Source organism: Aspergillus ibericus (assembly GCF_003184845.1).
Source record: "Aspergillus ibericus CBS 121593 unplaced genomic scaffold BO80scaffold_6, whole genome shotgun sequence".
Taxonomy (NCBI): Eukaryota; Fungi; Ascomycota; class Eurotiomycetes; order Eurotiales; family Aspergillaceae; genus Aspergillus; species Aspergillus ibericus.
Genome location: NW_020292104.1, coordinates 543,781 through 562,406, shown reverse-complemented (window position 1 = coordinate 562,406; position 18,626 = coordinate 543,781). Strand labels below are relative to the sequence as shown.

Below are 18,626 nucleotides of genomic sequence, written 5' to 3'. Positions count from 1 at the left end.
GTATCTACTCCGTAGCAATGATATGTCGGGCCAATGAAAAGACTTTTTCGCGATCCGGAGATATACTAATTCCGTCTCAAACATGCCTTTTGGTACCTACTTACATAGTAGGTTTGATTCCTTCAGTTATATATGGCATAAGTTTGTGCATCTGAGCCTTGCACGATGCCGTCTTCAAATAATGATGGCTTTGATCTGCCTCTTGCGAAAAGGCAAAAGCGAACAATCAGTCAAGACGTCGGACGACAATCGCACGCATCTGGGTCTAAAATATTTTCTTCTTACCGGGTAAGCGAAGCTACTCCGACCATTTTGCCCGCAGTCTCCTAGCAGCGCGGACGCTTTATTTTTCAAGTTTTTTGATTGTTTTTATCAGGCATTAGGACTAGTATCTACCGAGGTTCCCTTCACTTGTGTGCGCCTGGGCAAAGCGACTTTCCAGATTACTACGTCTGTAGGGCGCAGCTTGCAAACCTATGATTTGAAACGAGGTCTCAATTTGGTCTTTATTAGCAGACCCCAGACACCGGAGATTATTACTGCTACTTTTGCTTGGCAGGATAAAATCTTTGCGGCATGGGGAAACATTCGCCCCGGATCAGCAGGAGGCATTTGGGTTTTCAAGCGCGGAAAAAAAGTTGCATCTCTAGAAGCACCTCCAGGGTTTTCCGAGCCTGTTGACCGGTTGCTCGTTTTCGGTTCCTGGATTGTTGGTTGCAGCAGCAAGTGCATTCAAGTTTGGAAAAATGCATCATATCAGCACTATACCACTCTCAGTCCTCAGCGCGTCAAAAGTCTTTCTGAGGAAGCGGTATATACTGGGCAAATATGCAACATGCCGACCTATCTCAACAAAATTTTTGTCGGCCGATGCGATGGGAAGGTTGATATTTGGAATGTGAAGACAGGAAGGCTAATATATTCGATGCTGCCAGTGTCTCCACAAGCAGGTGCAGTGACTGCTCTTCAACCGAGTCCCGTGCTTTCTCTTATTGCCATCGCGCATAAGGGGGGCGCGCTATCAATCTGTAACATCGAAACGGGCCGGCGTGTCGTTTCTCTGCAAACGGACTCACAACAAATGTCCTGCGTTACCTCTATCGCTTTTCGACAGGATGGTCTAGGAGCCGGCGAACACGGCCGTGATTCTGGCATGATGGCGACAGCTTGCATGGATAGTGGTGACATAACTATATGGGATCTGAACAACGGAGGCAGGGCGGTGGGGGTTCTGCGTCGAGCACATCGGACACTCGCCGGCGAGTCAGGAACAGGAATAAGTCACATACAGTTTCTGGATGGTCAGCCAGTGATGGTCTCATCAGGGGGAGACAATTCTCTCAGGACATGGATATTTGACGAAATTCCGTTTTCGTATATTCCAAGGCCTCTTCATTCAAGGAGCGGGCATTCAACTGCCATTACGACGCTTAGCTTTTTGCCTTCGGCATCCGATGGCTCTGAGTTGAGTGGTAAATGGTTACTGAGCGCGAGCAAGGACTGCAGCCTTTGGGGCTTCAGTGTACGGAAAGATAGCCAAAACACTGAAATCTCCCAAGGAGCCGTGGAACACAGGTCCAAAAGAATGGTCACCTCTAGTGCTCGTGATGGAACCACCGAGACTTACATGGATGGCAACTTCCGAGCACCCGAAATCACGTGTATTGCCTGCACCCTGAACCGTGATGGCGGAATGGGAAACACGACATCTGGCCCCATTTGGGCGAATCCAAAAGCTACAAGGGCAGACGATTCTAGCAAGACGGGCTGGGAAAGTATAGTGACTGGCCATCGTGGGGATAAATATGCTCGGACCTGGTTCTGGGGTAAAAAGAAAGCCGGGCGTTGGGCATTCGAGACCAGCGATAAAACTGAAGTCAAGGTAAGCAAATGGTCTTGAAACCTTGATAGATCATCTCTAACCTGCTTATGATAGAGCGTTGCGATTTCGCGTTGCGGAACTTTTGCTATGATCGGATCAGCGGGTGGTGCCATAGATATGTTTAACATGCAGTCTGGTTTGTACAGACAAAGCTTTCCGCCAGCCAGTTTAAAGGGGAACTCGAAAAATATGTCTAATATTCGGCATGTCTCTGACACCCATGATATGAAACACACGAAGGCCGTCACTGGTCTCATGATCGATGGGCTGAATCGAACTATTGTTAGTTGTGGACTCGACGGTAAAGTCAAGGTAGGGTCAAATCGTCTTATCCCCTTCCCTCTTTCTCGGTATGGAGGCTTACTGAGATTTAATTTCTGATATAATTAGTTCTGGGACCTTATGTCTGGACTGCTCGTCGATCAGCTTAACTGGGATCCTATGACATCCATTAATGGACTTCGAACTAGTCACACAAACGAGCTTGTTGCATTCAGCTGTGACGACCTTTCAATCCGTGTTGTTGACGTGGAGACTAAGAAAGTCATTCGTGAATTTTGGGGCTGTGTTGGGCAGATAAATGACTTTACGTTCTCGAACGATGGACGTTGGGTAATCGCTGCTTCCATGGACTCTACAATACGCGTCTGGGATTTGCCGACGGGGCATCTCATTGACGTTTTCCGCGTCTCAAGTACGTGTACTTCTCTGGCGATGTCATCTACAGGTGAGTTCTTGGCTACTGCACATGCAGACGGGGTTGGTATCAGCCTTTGGTCCAACAAAAGCTTGTTTATACCTATCTCAACCCGGAACGTGGACGATCACCTCATCGGTGATGTTTGTATCCCTGCGTCTTCCAATGAAGACGGTCCTGGGGTTATCGAGGCAGCCTTCGCGGAGGAACTTGAACAATCCGAAATAGAGGGCCCATTACCGTCCATCGAGCAGCTCAATGGAGACTTGGTTACTCTTAGTATAGTTCCTAAGAGCAAATGGCAAACCTTGCTCCAGTTGAACTTAATCAAGGTAGTCTATGCCCCTTCTCCTAGTTGTTACAGATTTGTATCTTTGTTCGTGATTTATGGGCTGCTTCTAACTTTAACTAGGAACGGAACAAGCCTAAAGACCCCCCGAAAGTCCCTCAAAAAGCACCTTTTTTTCTCCCGACTGCTCCTGAACAGGCATCACCAGATGGAGAACTTGATATAACAACTCAAGGTACTGCTGTTGCTGAGCGCTCGCGAATCTCCAAAATGCACGGTTCCAATAGTACTGCTGGTATTGCAATTACGCGGTTCACCAGTCTCCTTCATTCGGGATATGTGTCTGGAGATTTTGGCCCCTTTATTGAACACTTAAAGGGCATGCCACCCGCAAAGGCAGATCTTGAAATCAGGTCTCTAGATCTAAAGTTGAGAGAAGGTTACTCCGAATTATCCGCCTTTGTGACTGCCCTATCCTCGCGCTTGGGACTGAGAAAGGACTTTGAAGTCGTCAATGCTTGGATGGCGGTCTTTCTGAGAATACATGCCGATATCGTGGCAGACTGTTCTAGTTCTGATGCAGCCGAGGACAACGCTTTGAAGGCTGCCCTGGCCGAATGGAAACGGGCTCTACAACAAGAGGCACAGCGTTTAGCTGGCCTGGTTGGATACTGCAGAGGAGTTGTGGGATTCTTGCGGTCTACACGTTGACTGTATACATTTTCGTGATGACTTCTACGTAACCTAGACCGATTGTTGTTTTAACATTTTCAACTAAAAGATCAAGTGATATTTCGAAGGAACAGAAATGTATATAATTACTCCTGTGAAAGAAGTTCATATATGTTTGACGGAGTCTTCGGTGGGAGACTAGCTCTGATAGCACAGAATTCATTGATTTCTGCAGAATCATCTGCATACTCACACCAGTCTGTCTCACAATTGGCAGCGTCTTCGCTGTACGGGCTTTGTCCCAGGAGGTGAACGAATCGACTCACAAGTTCACTGACAGAGCACCCGATGGAGAATTCCTCGGCCATCTCGCGTGCCGACCGCATCAGAATATAAAGGGGGGGTAAGCTATCCAAGATGGAATCTGTTTGAATGGTTTGGTCGCCACTGAAATCTGCAAACCCAAGTAACTGCTTGAGAATTCTGAGGGAATATAGCACGGACTGCATCTGGGCTAGGAGATGGATATCGGTCCAATGCAACTTTTTGCCCATGTAACCGAGTCTGAGAAATCGCGTTAGATGCTCCTTGCTGGGAGCTGGGGGCCCTGTCTGCCCGTCGTATATCACATAGAGCGCGAACATTCTCCAGTAAATTGGAGATTTCATATCAATTCCCAAATGATCACGTACTGTGTTCAAAAGAGTAGACAGTGATCGAACTTCCATCATAATCCACTTCTTATCTCTCATTGAGATACGATCAGCTGTAATTCTACCTCCTCGCCTTACATACTCATCGACAAAGGAATACCTTTCGTTGATGGCGTACGACATATTAAGGGCGGAATACCCCATGACTCTGTACACCTTGCCTTGGACCCATGCACACTGTCTCGTAGGATCTTCATTCAGAACGAGAAGATACATGTGCGGGGGTCCCTCGAATCTTTGAGCTCCCCATCCTCTGTAGAGAGAGAACAACTCAGAAATTCTTGGATCAAAACATTGGGGATAGCTTAGACATGCAGCTTCCCGCTCAAAGCTCGGATTGCTCTCGTACTCCTCCGCAAATAGACGAAACCCTGAAATATATTCTGGGGACCCGTCTATGTATTTTGAACGCTGTATTAGCTGTCTTATTCCAGTATCCGGGTGGGTCTTCAACTCATAAGCCAAAGAAAGCAGATTGACTGTGCCTAGCCGATGGGCGACCTGGGCTGGACATAATCTTAGAGCCCGTATTTGTAGGCGTTGGGGCGAAGAGACACTGCATACTCCTAGTTCGACGGAATCCAAGAGCACGACAGATCCGAGGGACCCAAGATCATGAAGTAAGAGATCCGAATCATTGGTAAGTATAACAGAACCTATGAGCCTAGCACGCTGAGCACAATACATGTCCGCTTCACCTGGAACCATCGCCACGATATCTGCCCATGGGAAATCATCCAAGGAAGCAATGTCTAGGCCTGGGACATCGTTGGCGACGCTGGCAATATTCTTTCTGCACCATCGATGTTTGAGATCTTCGAACACTGCAGGGACAATGAAAGGGCTTTCGGGAATATTATTGAACTTTGCAGGTAGAGCCCGCCTCTGGAGAACAGTCTCGAAGTTGATTGTTCGAGCTTTTTGTGAGCTATCAGATCTCTGAAAGCCGTACGGTGATTTAGACCGGAGCAACTCGAGCTTTCTTCTTGACCTCTCTAGTCTAGCAAGACGCGTATGCCGTTTTTGAGCAGGGAGTGCCCCATCGAAAAATATGTTATGTCTGCTACCTATCAGTTTCACTAGAGAAGCATTTAAGAATAGCCACGATATCATATACTGTACATTTTTACACCAAGGATGGTCAATTGTAGGAGATACATCATGACTGCGCAACTTACTTCGTCGCATGTTGGCTGTAGGTGAGGGTATTGGATGCCAGGATCACACCGCGATAATAAGCGCATAGAAACATGATACACAAGACTTGGTCCGTCTATCACGACATCTCTAGCACACGGCATTGGGCTCTGCGGCGTGTCTGGATTATCCCCCAACACAACTGACTCCGCAAATGGGTATAAATGACGGGTGAGAAATGGTACCCCCATGCTGGACGATCATGAGATAGAAGCTAAACATCTAAGTTCAATGCTGAGCTTCAACGGACGTTGGGGTGTGTTGCTGCCCCGAACTGGGTCACTTGTCTACGGCGAACTATAGCGGTCGCGCAGGAAAACACCATAACTGGATTACTTGTGAAGCGTGTTAGCACACATTTCTTTCCAAAGCCGCGAGTTCTGATTGGTGCACATAATATGGCATCTGATTGGTTCGTTGGTGCAACAATACCTACCTAGCAGAAAAGTGTGGATCAAAATTATAGTAGGATCTCTTGTAAGGCTTCAGCCCCTCACATGACTCACCTCTTCCATGAATAGGGTTTATAAGATACGCACTCTAAGCAAGTGGCTTAGAGTAATAGTGTTTTACTAGATAGCCTAGTTAGTAAAAAGGGTTAGACCCTGTCAGCTATTGAGGACTAGAATATTCCTGCTCCAGCCTATCTGGTTCTATGTCTATAGAAAAGAAAAAAAATCTTAGAGACTCTTTAAAGAAATAAAAGAATATTTTGGAAAAAGAAAAGAATCTTGAAAAAGTTCTATAAAAATATATAAAAAATTATAATTACTTATTATTAAATAATCCTTTAATAAATTTAATTTTTTAAATTATTATATTTTATTATCTTATATAATTATGAGAATTTTTAATCTATAATAATCTCAAATTTATTTATTATAAAAAGCTTATACTAACTAGAAGAATTAATAATAAATAATAATTATAATAGAATAATAAATATCTTTAATTAAAAAATTACAATTTAAATAAATCTAATAGAATAATTAATTAAATAAATAAAATAAGTAATAATATAAAATCTTAAGATATAGTATGCCATCTCTTAATAAAATAATATAATAAATAATTAAATTAAAATTAATCTAAAATAAAATAAATAATTTATTAATAATCAATTTTTATTTTTTTTAAATATTTATTAAAGTATTTCTACTAGTATGAATACCTTTTTAAAAATTAATTAAAAATTAAAATAAAAAAACTAAAGTTTTTAATATCTATAATCTTTAATAAAAAAGAGAAAAATAAGTTTTTTAATTAATGTAATAATACTTAAATATGATAGAATCTATTTATTAGAATAAAAGACTTATTAACTAAATATAAGAGATAATATTGTAAGATAATATAAAGAGTAAGTCTATATAGATTACACAAAACATAGGATTATATTTTCTTAAGATATTCTTATTAACTTCCTAACTAATACTCCTCACGGATATTTATTATCTATAAAAGACTTATGGATCACATAGTCACAATACCTTATTAACCAGGACCTAAAGAGAGTTACCTTAAGCATGGATATTCCTCGTGATAGGTTTATCACGAGTCTTATAAGGGTATGATCCCTTATACTAAGTAAAAAATTAATTATTAAATATATAAGGTTTATTTAATAATGATAAAGATAATTTATATTTATCAAATAGATCAATTTTTTTAGATTACTAGTTTAACACTAAAAAGCAGTATTTTATAAAAAATAAAAGAATTTATAATTATTATTAATAATTTTATAATTCTTATAATTATTTTAATATATTATCCTGGGCACTCTAAATTTAATAATTGAATTATTTTATTATAATCTATATGTTTTTATTAGGATAAGCTATCTAGTTTAAATAATAAAAAAATTCTATAATTACTAGATAAATAATTAGTAAATATCTGTCGGAAAAACAGGAGACATTAAACCAAAAAAGGAAAAATATTAATCCTAATTAGGTCTAGTATCTTCTGTATACAATTAACTTAACTAGTCAAAGGAAAGGATTTAATAAAAGTTTCTTAAATAAAAAGGAAAAAGTGATTCAATTAAAGAATTAATTTTGAATTGAATTGTTTGAATTACTTAAATCACTTAAAAAAGAATAAAATAAATAAATAAAGATTAAGATTATATTTATGTTTATTTACATGTCAGACTAAATAATCTTGAATTAGGCCTAGATCAGGATGCTTTAAAATTAATAAAGTTATAAAATCATTAGAACATAGGATGATGTAATAATAAAATAAAATAAAATAAGTTTTTTTAAATAAATATTATTATAATAAAGGAATAATAATTTCATATATAAATTATAAGCAGGGAAATACGAGTATTTACTTGGTTAGCTGGAAAACCAGCCCGTAAAAGTCAAATTATCAGAGGTGGCCGATTCCTGCGGAGATGACCGATTGGCGGTTTGATTAGCCAGTTGGCTTGCTGAATTTGGCCAGTTGAATTGGGAAATTCCAGCTGACAATATTTATATTATATTCATTTATTCTATTTACTTTACTAGTACTAGTATTGGTTTTCTTTAGTAAATATTTAAAATTGTTCTCTATTTTCTTCTTTCTTTTCTATACTTAAAGTTCTAGAGTAGTTAGTACTAATACAACCTTATTTTAATTGAACGGCCATGTCAAAAGGTGCTGAAGCAGAGTCAGGAATATAATAAACAAGTAAATAAATAAATCTAAAAATTATTATAATATCTAAGTCTTTTTAAGATTCTATAATTTCTATTAATAATTCATTTAAAATTATTTTTATATTATATTACTTTTTAATTTTCTAATCTATAGAGCAGTTAATAGCTTAATGAATGAGAAATAAAAAAACACTTGAACAAATTTATATAAATAAATAAAATTTTATTACTTAATTATTATTTTTTAATGAGTATTTTTATTAATATATTTTAACCTTATAAAGTTCTAGTATTTAAAACCTAATATATTTAAAAAAAATAAGTAAAATCACATCCTAACTTAATAATAAAAGTATATTTTATTTAATTATTTTTTATTTATATAAGTTCTCCAGTGCTAAACTAAATTATAATATTTTAAATTAAAAATTATTTATTATTATTTATTCTTTTAAATAATAATAATTGTCACGGTGCAACCAACCTCCCAAGCCAGAAGAAAAGAAATACTGCTAAGTCTTACCACCCAGCACGTGACCCCAGATATGGTTAAAAGCTATCTGTCTTCTGAATCATGTCCGTAGTCTTAAGCTATATTTTATCTATTAATCTATATATAATTTAACTAATAGCTAGTTCAGTATCTAATTAAATTTTTATTTATTACTATTACCTAAACTTTATTTATTAGAATCTATTATTTTATTATTCTTACTTATCTATATTTTAATATTACATAGTTCTATCTTCAGAATAATAAGTTTATAAAATAATTATTATAATTTATAATCTCTAATTAATTCCAGCAGGCTAGATAAATTAGTTTAATATATTTTTAAATATTCTAGAGAATAATATAATTATTATTAATAAATTTTTATTTTTACTATAAAAGTTACTAGGAAATAAAATTATTTATAATAAGATTTTAATATCTGGAATATAATAACCGCATACTAAATCTAATAAATTATAAAGATTAATTACTAGCTAGATAGTGCTTTAGCTATAAAAAAGATTATTATTAAAAAAAATAAAATTCTAATTAAATATATTAAAACTATATGAATTATTATATTAATAATTAGTATTCCTATTCTTATTCTAAAACTTATTATTAAAAAGTCTATAGCTCCTCTACTAAGAGTAATTATATTAATTAATTCTAAATTTTTTATTTTTATTTTTTTAAATAATTACTTAATTTTAATAAGTTTAAAATTAATTACTTAGATTTAGACTGCTTTACTTTCTAAATTAAAATACAAATAAATATTAATTATAATTATGATATTACTGTCTTTATTTATAAAGTCTATATAACTAGTTAATTAGATATAGTGATGGCATTTCGCGGTTCGGTTTGGACATTTTTTAACCGAACCGCCCTAAAAAAACCTGAACCGGGCCATCACTAATTAGATAAGATTTTCTATACTTAAATCTACTTTTTATGGAAGACAGTGACTACATTTTAAATAATTTTATATATATTCTAAATATATTTTAAAAAAATCTTAATTACGCTTATAATATTCAGCAGGAATTATATTATTTATAATAAAAAAACTATAATTTTATTATATACTTTACTAAATTTAAGAGACTTACTTGTAAAGCTTATTTATATTTTAATTCTTTAATAATTATTTTTAAAAATAGTATTAATTAAAATTTTAATACTATATTTTTAAATAATATATTTTTAAAAAAAATTACTATAACCTAGCCTAATTTTTATAGAATTTAAATAATTACTAATTAAAATATAAATCTAATCATTAAAATTATTTATAGAGACTAACTGGCACCTAATATATTATATTTATAATTATTAAAAAGATTTTATAGAAGTCTTCTATAAGAATTTCTAATTAAAGATTAATTATTTTAAATTATAATTCTATAAATCTATTAATTATTTATTATTCTTTTTTACGCCCTAAAACTACTTAAAGAAAGAGAAAAGAATACTTTTATTATAATTTTAATTAATATTTAATCTATAATTATTCTAAATTTAATATTTTAATTTAATAAATTAATTATATATTTTATTTATTCTTACTAAGGCAGATCTAGTTTTTTTTCTACTATTGATTACTACTTATATGAACTGAATTTTTAATAAGAAGAATCTTAAATTTATTTAATATAAGATTTTCTATACTAATCTTATAATTAAAAATAATAATATTATTAAAATAACTATATTCTTTTAATTTTAATAAATAATTAAATAAATTATACTTAATTTAAATTATTATTAGAAAAGTGCTGCCCCGTGTATTTATATTTTTTTAATATTATTATTAGAAAGCTTTCTTTTAAAAAAAAAGCTTTGAAAGACTGATTTAATAGTTATAAATATTATATTAAATTCTGATAACTAGAGAATTATTTTATATATAATATTTAATATTAGCTATTTAATATTACGTGTTATAGATAAGAGCTAGATAAAAATTTATTATTTATTTTTATACTCTCTAAAGTATCTAAAGTCTATTGTAGGATTAAATAGTCTAAAAAATAAGACTAAAATAATTATTTATTATATCTATATAATTTTAAAGATTTATAACTATATAGAAAAAAATATTCTATTTTTAATTATTTAACTAGCCTATTTTTTAATTATATTTAATTTACTTTAACTAAAAATTTATAATTCACAAATAAATTTTGCTGAGTATATTATTTAATTTATTAACTTATAATATTATTAGTATTATAATATATTTATTTATTTAATTAAAATCTATATCTTATATAATATTTTAATATATATTTATTTAATATATATTACATCTCTCCTACTTTTAAAAGATTAAAATATATAATTAATTTTTATTATAATTTATACAGTTTACATATATTTAAATTATTTAATATATATTATTACTATAAATTAGATTAATATTATTTTATAATTTATTTTTAATACTAGAAATCTTACACTACTAGATAAGTTTAAAGATTTTATAGATATTTTTTTATTTAAGAAAGTAAAGAAGTGTTTTTTTATTATAATTATAATCATACTATTATTCTGGAAAAGAAAAGGATTTTTTTATTTAATCTTTTATATAATATATTTTAAAATAAGTTACAGATCTTCCGCAAATAACTATTTAAAAATTTAAAAAAAAATTATTTATTTAAGTTTATTACCCGTTACTTCACTAGTTTTATTTATTAAAAAATCTAGAAAAGGGCTTAGATTCTATATAAATTACTATATTTTAAATATAATTTTTATTAAAGATTATTACCTACTTCTACTTGTAAAAGAAACTTTAAATAATCTAAAAAAAATATAATATTTTATTAAGATTAATATTATTAATAGTTTTAATAATATTTAAATTATTTAAAAATAAAAATAGTTAATAGTATTCTATACTTACCTTAATCTATATAAATTATTAGTAATACTTTTTAAGTTAATAGAAATTCTAGCTATTCTTTAATATTATATTAATAATATACTTTGAGACTATTTAGATATTTTTTATATTATATATGTCACAGTGCAACCTCCCTAGCCAGAAAGAGAGACGTACTGCTAAGCCTTACCGCCTAACACATGACCCTAGATACTATTAAAAGCTATTTATCCCCTAAACTCTATCCGTAGCCTCAAGTTATATCTTATCTATTATTCTATATATAGCTTGACTAGTAATTAGCTCAGTATCTAGTTAGAATCTTAGTTATTACTATTACTAAATACTATTATTCTACTAGAATCTACTATTTTATTACTCTTATTTATTTATATTTTAATATTACGTAGCTCCTTTCTTAGAATAGTAAACTTATAAAATAATTATTATTTTATAATCTCTAATTAATTCCAACAAGCTAGATAAATTAGTTTAATATATTTTTAAATACTCTAAAGAATAATATAATTATTATAAAAAAATCTTTATTTTTACTGTAAAGATTGCCAGTGAATAAGATTATTTATAATAAAATCTTAATATATAGAATATAATAATTATATATTAGGTCTAATAAATTACAGAGATTAATCATTAATTAATTAATATTTTAATTATAAAAAATTATTATTAAAAAAAAGATTAAGTCCTAGTTAAATATATTAAAATTATATAGATTATTATATTAATAGTTAGTACTCCTATTCTTACTTTAGAATTTATTATTAAAAAATCTATAACTTCTCCAGTGGGAATAGCTGTGTTAATTAATTTTAAATCTTTTATTTTTATTTTTTTTAAATAACTACTTAATTTTTATAAATTTAAAAATAATTATTTAAACTTAAACTACTTTATCTCCCAGATCAAGATAAAAATAAATATTAATTATAATTATTATATTACTGTCTCTACTTATAAAACTTATATAATTAATTAATTAGATAAGATTCTTTATATCTAAATCCATCTCTTTATAGAAAATAGTAACTATATCTTGAATAACTTTATAAATATTTTAAATATATTTAAATATATCTTTAGAAATTTTAATTATATTTATAATATTCAGCAGGAACTGCACCACCTATAATAAAAAAATTATAAATTTATTATATATTTTATTAAATTTAAAAAATTTATTTATAAAATTTATGGATACTTTAATTCCCTAATAACTATTCTTAAAGATAGTATTAATTAAGAATTTAATACTATACTTTTAAATAATATATTTTTAAAAAAATTATTATAATCTAATCTAGTTTCTGTAAAATCTAGATAATTACTAATTAAAATATAAATTTAATTCTTAGAATTATTTATAGAGACTAACTAATATTTAATATACTATATTTATAATTACCAGGAAAGTCCTATAAAAATTTTTTATAAAAATTTTTAATTAAAGGTTAATTACTTTAAACTATAATTTTATAAATTTATTATTTATTTATTACTCTTCTCTATATTTTAAAATTATCTAGAAGAAGAGGAAAAAATACTTCTATTATAATTTTAATTAATATTTAATTTATAACTATTTTAAACCTAATACTTTAATCTGATAAATTAATTATATATCTTATTTATTTTTATTAAAATAGATTTAGTTTTTTTTCTATTATAAATTATTATTTACGTAGGCTGAATTCCTAATAAAAAAAAACTCTAAATTTATTTAATATAAGATTTTCTATATTAATCCTGTAATTAAGAATAATAATATTACTAAAATAATTATATTTTTTTTAATTTTAATAAGTAATTAAAAAAATTATATCTAATTTAAATTATTATTAGAAAAATATTACTCTATATATTTACACTCTCTCTAATATTATTATTAAAGAACTTCTTATTAAAAAAAATTCTGAAAAACTAATTTAATAGTTATATTTATTATATTAAATTTTAATAACTAGAGAATTATTATATATATAATATTTAATACTAGTTATTTAATATTATATATTATAAATAAAAATTAAATAAAAATTTATTATTTATTTTTATACTTCCTGAAACACCTAAAGTCTATTATAGGATTTATTAATTAAAACAATAAATTAAAAATAATTATTTATTATATTTATATGACCTTAAAGATTCATAACTATATAAAAAAAGATATTCTATTTCTAATTATCTAGCTAGCCTACTTTCTAATTATATTTAATCTATCCTAATTAAAGATTTATAATTCTTAAATAAATTTTATTAAATTTACTATCTAATTTATTAATTTATATTATTATTAATATTATAATATGTCTACCTACCTGACCAAGATCTATATCTTATATAATATCTTAATATATACTTATTTAATATATATTATATCTCTCCTATTCTTAAAGGATTGGAATATATAACTAATCTTTATTATAATTTATATAGTCTATATATATTAGAACTATCTAATATATATTATTACTATAGATTAAATTAATATTATCTTATAATTTACTTCTAGTACTAGAGATTTTATATTACTAAATAAGTTTAAGAATTTTATAAATATTTTCTTATTTAAAAAATAAAGAAATTTCCTTTTTATTATAATTATAATTATACTATTATTCTAGAAAAAGGGAGAATTTTTTTATTTAATTCTCTATATAATATATTTTAGAAGAAATTATAGGCCTTTTATAAATAGTTTAAAAAAAATTTAAAAAAAATTTTATTTATTTAAATTTATTATCTATTATCTTACTAGTCTTATTTATTAAAAAATCTAGAAAAGAACTTAGATTTTATATAGATTATTATATTTTAAATATAATTTTTATTAAAAACTACTACCCGCTCCCGCTTGTGAAAGAAACTTTAAATAATTTAAAAAAAATATATTATTTTACTAAAATTAATATTATTAATATTTTTAATAATATTTAAATTATTAAGGAATAAAAATAATTAATAGTATTTTATATCTATCTCAGCCTGTATAAATTACTGGTAATACTTTTTAAATTAATAAAAATATTAATTATTTTTTAAAATTATATTAATAATATATTCTAAAACTACCTAGATATCTTCTATATAATATATTTAAATAATCTTCTAATTTATAGCTGTACTTAAATAAAATATATAAAATATATTTAATTAATTCTTATAAAATTATATAAAATTAGATTTTTTATTAAAATATTAAAATATAAGTTTATTATCCCCGAGACTAAGTTTCTAAACTTAATTATAAGCTATAATAGATTTTATATAGATTTAAAAAAATTAAGATTATTATTAAATAGCTTATTCTAGCTTGTATAATAAATATATAAGTTTTTTTAAAGTTTAATAATTTTTACTGCTACTTTATCTATAATTTCTTAAAATTTATTATTTTTTTTATATAACTTATTAAAAAGAATATTTTTTTATCTAGACTCCCGTGTACCAGAATATTTTAAATTATTTAAAAAATTTTTTATAGAAATTCTAATACTCTAGTTATTTAACTAGATTTAGGAGATAATATTAAAAACTAATACTTTAAATTATATTTTTATTAGAATTCTATCTTAATATAATAATAATAAATTATTATATTTTATAATTTTTTTCTCCAAGAAATATTCTTTAATTAAATATAATTATAAAATCTATAATAAGAAGTTACTTGTAATTATTTACTATTTTAAAAAATATTTTAAATTTAAAAAAATCTTATCCCTAATCTAGATTATTATTAATTATTGTAATCTAAAATACTTTATATTAATTAAATTTTTAAATTATTATTAAGCTTAATAATTAGAGTTTTTATTTTATTTTAATTTTAAAATTATGTATTATCCTGGATACTATAAAATTAAATTTAATAATTTAATTAAAAGATTAGAGAATTTTTTAAAAAAAGAAATAAATAACTACTATATCAAAGCTAGACTATATTAAAATAAGAAAACTTAGATCCTGTTTATTTACTTATTTAGACTAAGAAAAATCCTAAACCTAGAATAACTAAGAAAGATCTTAGATTTAATAAATATAGAATATTTTTAGATCCTGAATAACTACCTATTTAGATTAAAAAAGTCTCTAAGTCTAGAATTATTAAGAAAGATCCTAGATTTAGTAAATATAGAATATTTATAGATTTTAAATAATTATTTATATAAAAAAAATTTAAAAAAAATTTTTCCAGAAATATCCTAGTCCTGATAATCTAATCTTAAAATAGTATTATTTTTAAAAATAAATAAGACTTGCTACTGCTACCAGAAATCTAAAATATTTTATAAAATATATATAAAAAAAAATAAATATAAAATATATTAAAAATATTAATAATTAATAAAGATTATTATCTAAATACCTTCTTAGTCTCTTATAAGAGAAAGAAAGATTTATTATTTTGTAAAAATTATCTTTAGATTTCTAACCATGATAAATTAAAAATTAAATTAATTTAATTAATATATAATAAACTATCTTCAGGATATTCTAGGAGATTTTATATATATAAATTTTTAATTTAAAAATATTATTAGTCTAACCTCTACCGCTATATAGAATAATAAATAAATTATTATATCTATTATTATATTACTCTATTTTAAAAAATTAAATAAAATATTTTAAAACTTTTATTAGTCTCTGAGCGTGTCTGGTAGAATATATCTATAAATTTTATTATATATTTATTTAAAAATTAAGAATATAATATTATATTAGTAATTATTAATAAACTTACTAAAATAGAATATTTAATATTTTATAATTCTACTACTAACGCTGCTGGAGTGGCTATAATATATATATAATATATATAAAAATTATATAATTTTTTTTATTTTATAATTTTTAATTAAGATTTTTAATTTATAGCAGAATTCTGGAAGTATTTAATTTAATATTTAAATATTATTAATTAATTATTAACTATCTATTATCCTGAGATTAATAATTAGATAAAATAAATAAATATTATATTAAAATAATATCTCCATACTTATATAAATTATTTATAAGATAATTAGAATACTTAGTTTTTCCTAGCTAAATTTACTCTAAATATTATATATTTTAATATTATTAAAATTATATTATTTTTTACTAACTACAGCTTCTATTTATAAATAAGATTTAAATTTATATTTATCTCTAATCAATCCACTATTTAAGATATAGAATAATTTACTATAAGAATATATATTATTATAAAATTTATAAAAATTAAGATAGTTATAACCTAAGTTAAATATATAAAATAAACTAATAAAAAATATTACCCTAGCCGGAGATTCTAAAAAAGATTAAAAAATTTAGCTAGGTATTTAATTTATTAAGATCTTATAATTTAATAAGAAACTTAACTGGAATACTTTAAGTCTATATTTAATTTAAAAAATTATTAATTTCTATATATACCACCTGAAACTCTTACTAAGTATAAAAATTTATTTAATATTTAATATAAATTTATTTATTTCTACTAATAATAATTTATTACTAAAATAATATTAGTTCTTTTTTTCTTATATTAAAGTTAACAGACTCGAGAAGTAGAGGATTAAAAATATATTAAATTTTTTTTAAGATTATCAGAAACGAGGCCGCCCCTAATTAATATATTTTATTAAATAAATAAAATATACTAATTATATTATTAAATCTATAGAATACCTGGAGAATACCCGTTAAATTATTTAAAATTTTTATTATTATTATTTATATAAATCCTAATTTTTACCTTATAGAAGCTCAGCTTAAAAAAAAAGGAGTATTATTATAGTATAATCTTTTTAATTAGAAAGAAAGAAATACTATTAAATCTTACTATCTAATATATAATCTTAGATATTATTAAAAATTATTTATTCTCTGAATCCCGTCTGTAGTTTCGAGCTATATCTTATCTATTATTCTGTATATAACTTGACTAGTAGCTAGCTCAGTATCTAGTTAGAATTCTAGTTATTACTATTACTGAACACTACTATCCTGCTAGAACCTGCTATCCTACCACCCCTGCCTGCCCGCACCTTGACAATATATTTAAATAATATCCTAATTTATAGCTGTATCTGAATAGAATATATAGAATATATCTAATTAATTTTTATAAAACTATATAAAATTAGATTTTTTATTAAAATATTAAAATATAAATTTATTATTCCTAAGACTAAGTTCCTGGACTTAATTATAAGCTATAATAGATTTTATATAAATCTAAAAAAGATTAAGATTATTATTAAATAATTTATTCCAGCCTATATAACAGATATATAAATCTTTTTAAAATTTAGTACTTTTTACTGTTACTTTATTTATAATTTCTTAAAACTTATTATTCTTCTTATATAACTTATTAAAAAAGATATTTCTTGTATTTAGATCTCTGCATACCAGGATACTTTAAATTATTTAAAGAAAGTATTTATAAAAGTTCTAGTACTCTAACTATTTAATTAAACCTGGGAAATGATATTAGAAACGAATATTTTAAATTAAACTTTTATTAGAGTTTTATTCTAGTATAATAAAGATAGATTATTATATTATGACGGGATCTACTTGTTAAAGTAGAAGGCCTGTTAACTAGGTAAGGAACTGGCTACTAAACATATAAGATTCTATTAATAATAATAAAAATAGTCTATATCCACAAGATAGACTGATCCTTATAAAATTAGTAATCTAATACTAAGAAATATTACTTTATAAAAAATAAAAAAAAATTAAAATTATTATTAATAATTTTATAATTTCTATAATTACTCCAGCATATCACTCTAAAGATTTTAATTCTATTAGCTAGATTATTACAGAACTAAGATATCAGTTAGACCGGCGCTAATAAGATAAGACCTTATGAAAAGGGCTAGGCCCTGTCAGCCATCCAGAATCGGAATATCTATGTTCTGACCTATCTGGTCCTGGATCTTAATCTAATAATACTTGTAGAAAAGATAGGAATCCCTAAAAAAAATAAGAATCTTTAAAATAGTAAAGAAACTTACTAATATTATAAAGAAATTTTCTAGAAAAAGTTATTTATAAAAGCATTTAATTAGTCTATAAATTAGATAGTTCTTTTTCTAGTAAATTTAATT

At 26.5% G+C, this 18,626-nt stretch overlaps 2 protein-coding genes across 2 annotated transcripts; one reads left to right on the top strand and one right to left on the bottom strand.

The window, feature by feature from the left end:
- Positions 1-136: 136 nt before the first annotated feature.
- On the top strand, positions 137-3,796 carry BO80DRAFT_422236 (rRNA-processing protein UTP21). Its single transcript, XM_025718776.1, has 5 exons — positions 137-288; positions 377-1,882; positions 1,937-2,194; positions 2,273-2,911; positions 2,992-3,796. The coding sequence occupies exons 1-5, from the start codon at positions 166-168 to the stop codon at positions 3,577-3,579; spliced, it is 3,114 nt and encodes a 1,037-aa protein (XP_025578714.1). The 5' UTR covers positions 137-165; the 3' UTR covers positions 3,580-3,796.
- BO80DRAFT_235377 (uncharacterized protein) lies at positions 3,391-5,873 on the bottom strand. Its single transcript, XM_025714505.1, has 2 exons — positions 5,376-5,873; positions 3,391-5,313 (listed from the first exon to the last, which is right to left on the bottom strand). Exons 1-2 carry the CDS (start codon positions 5,639-5,641, stop codon positions 3,687-3,689), a joined length of 1,893 nt encoding a protein of 630 aa, XP_025578713.1. The 5' UTR covers positions 5,642-5,873; the 3' UTR covers positions 3,391-3,686.
- Positions 5,874-18,626: the final 12,753 nt, after the last annotated feature.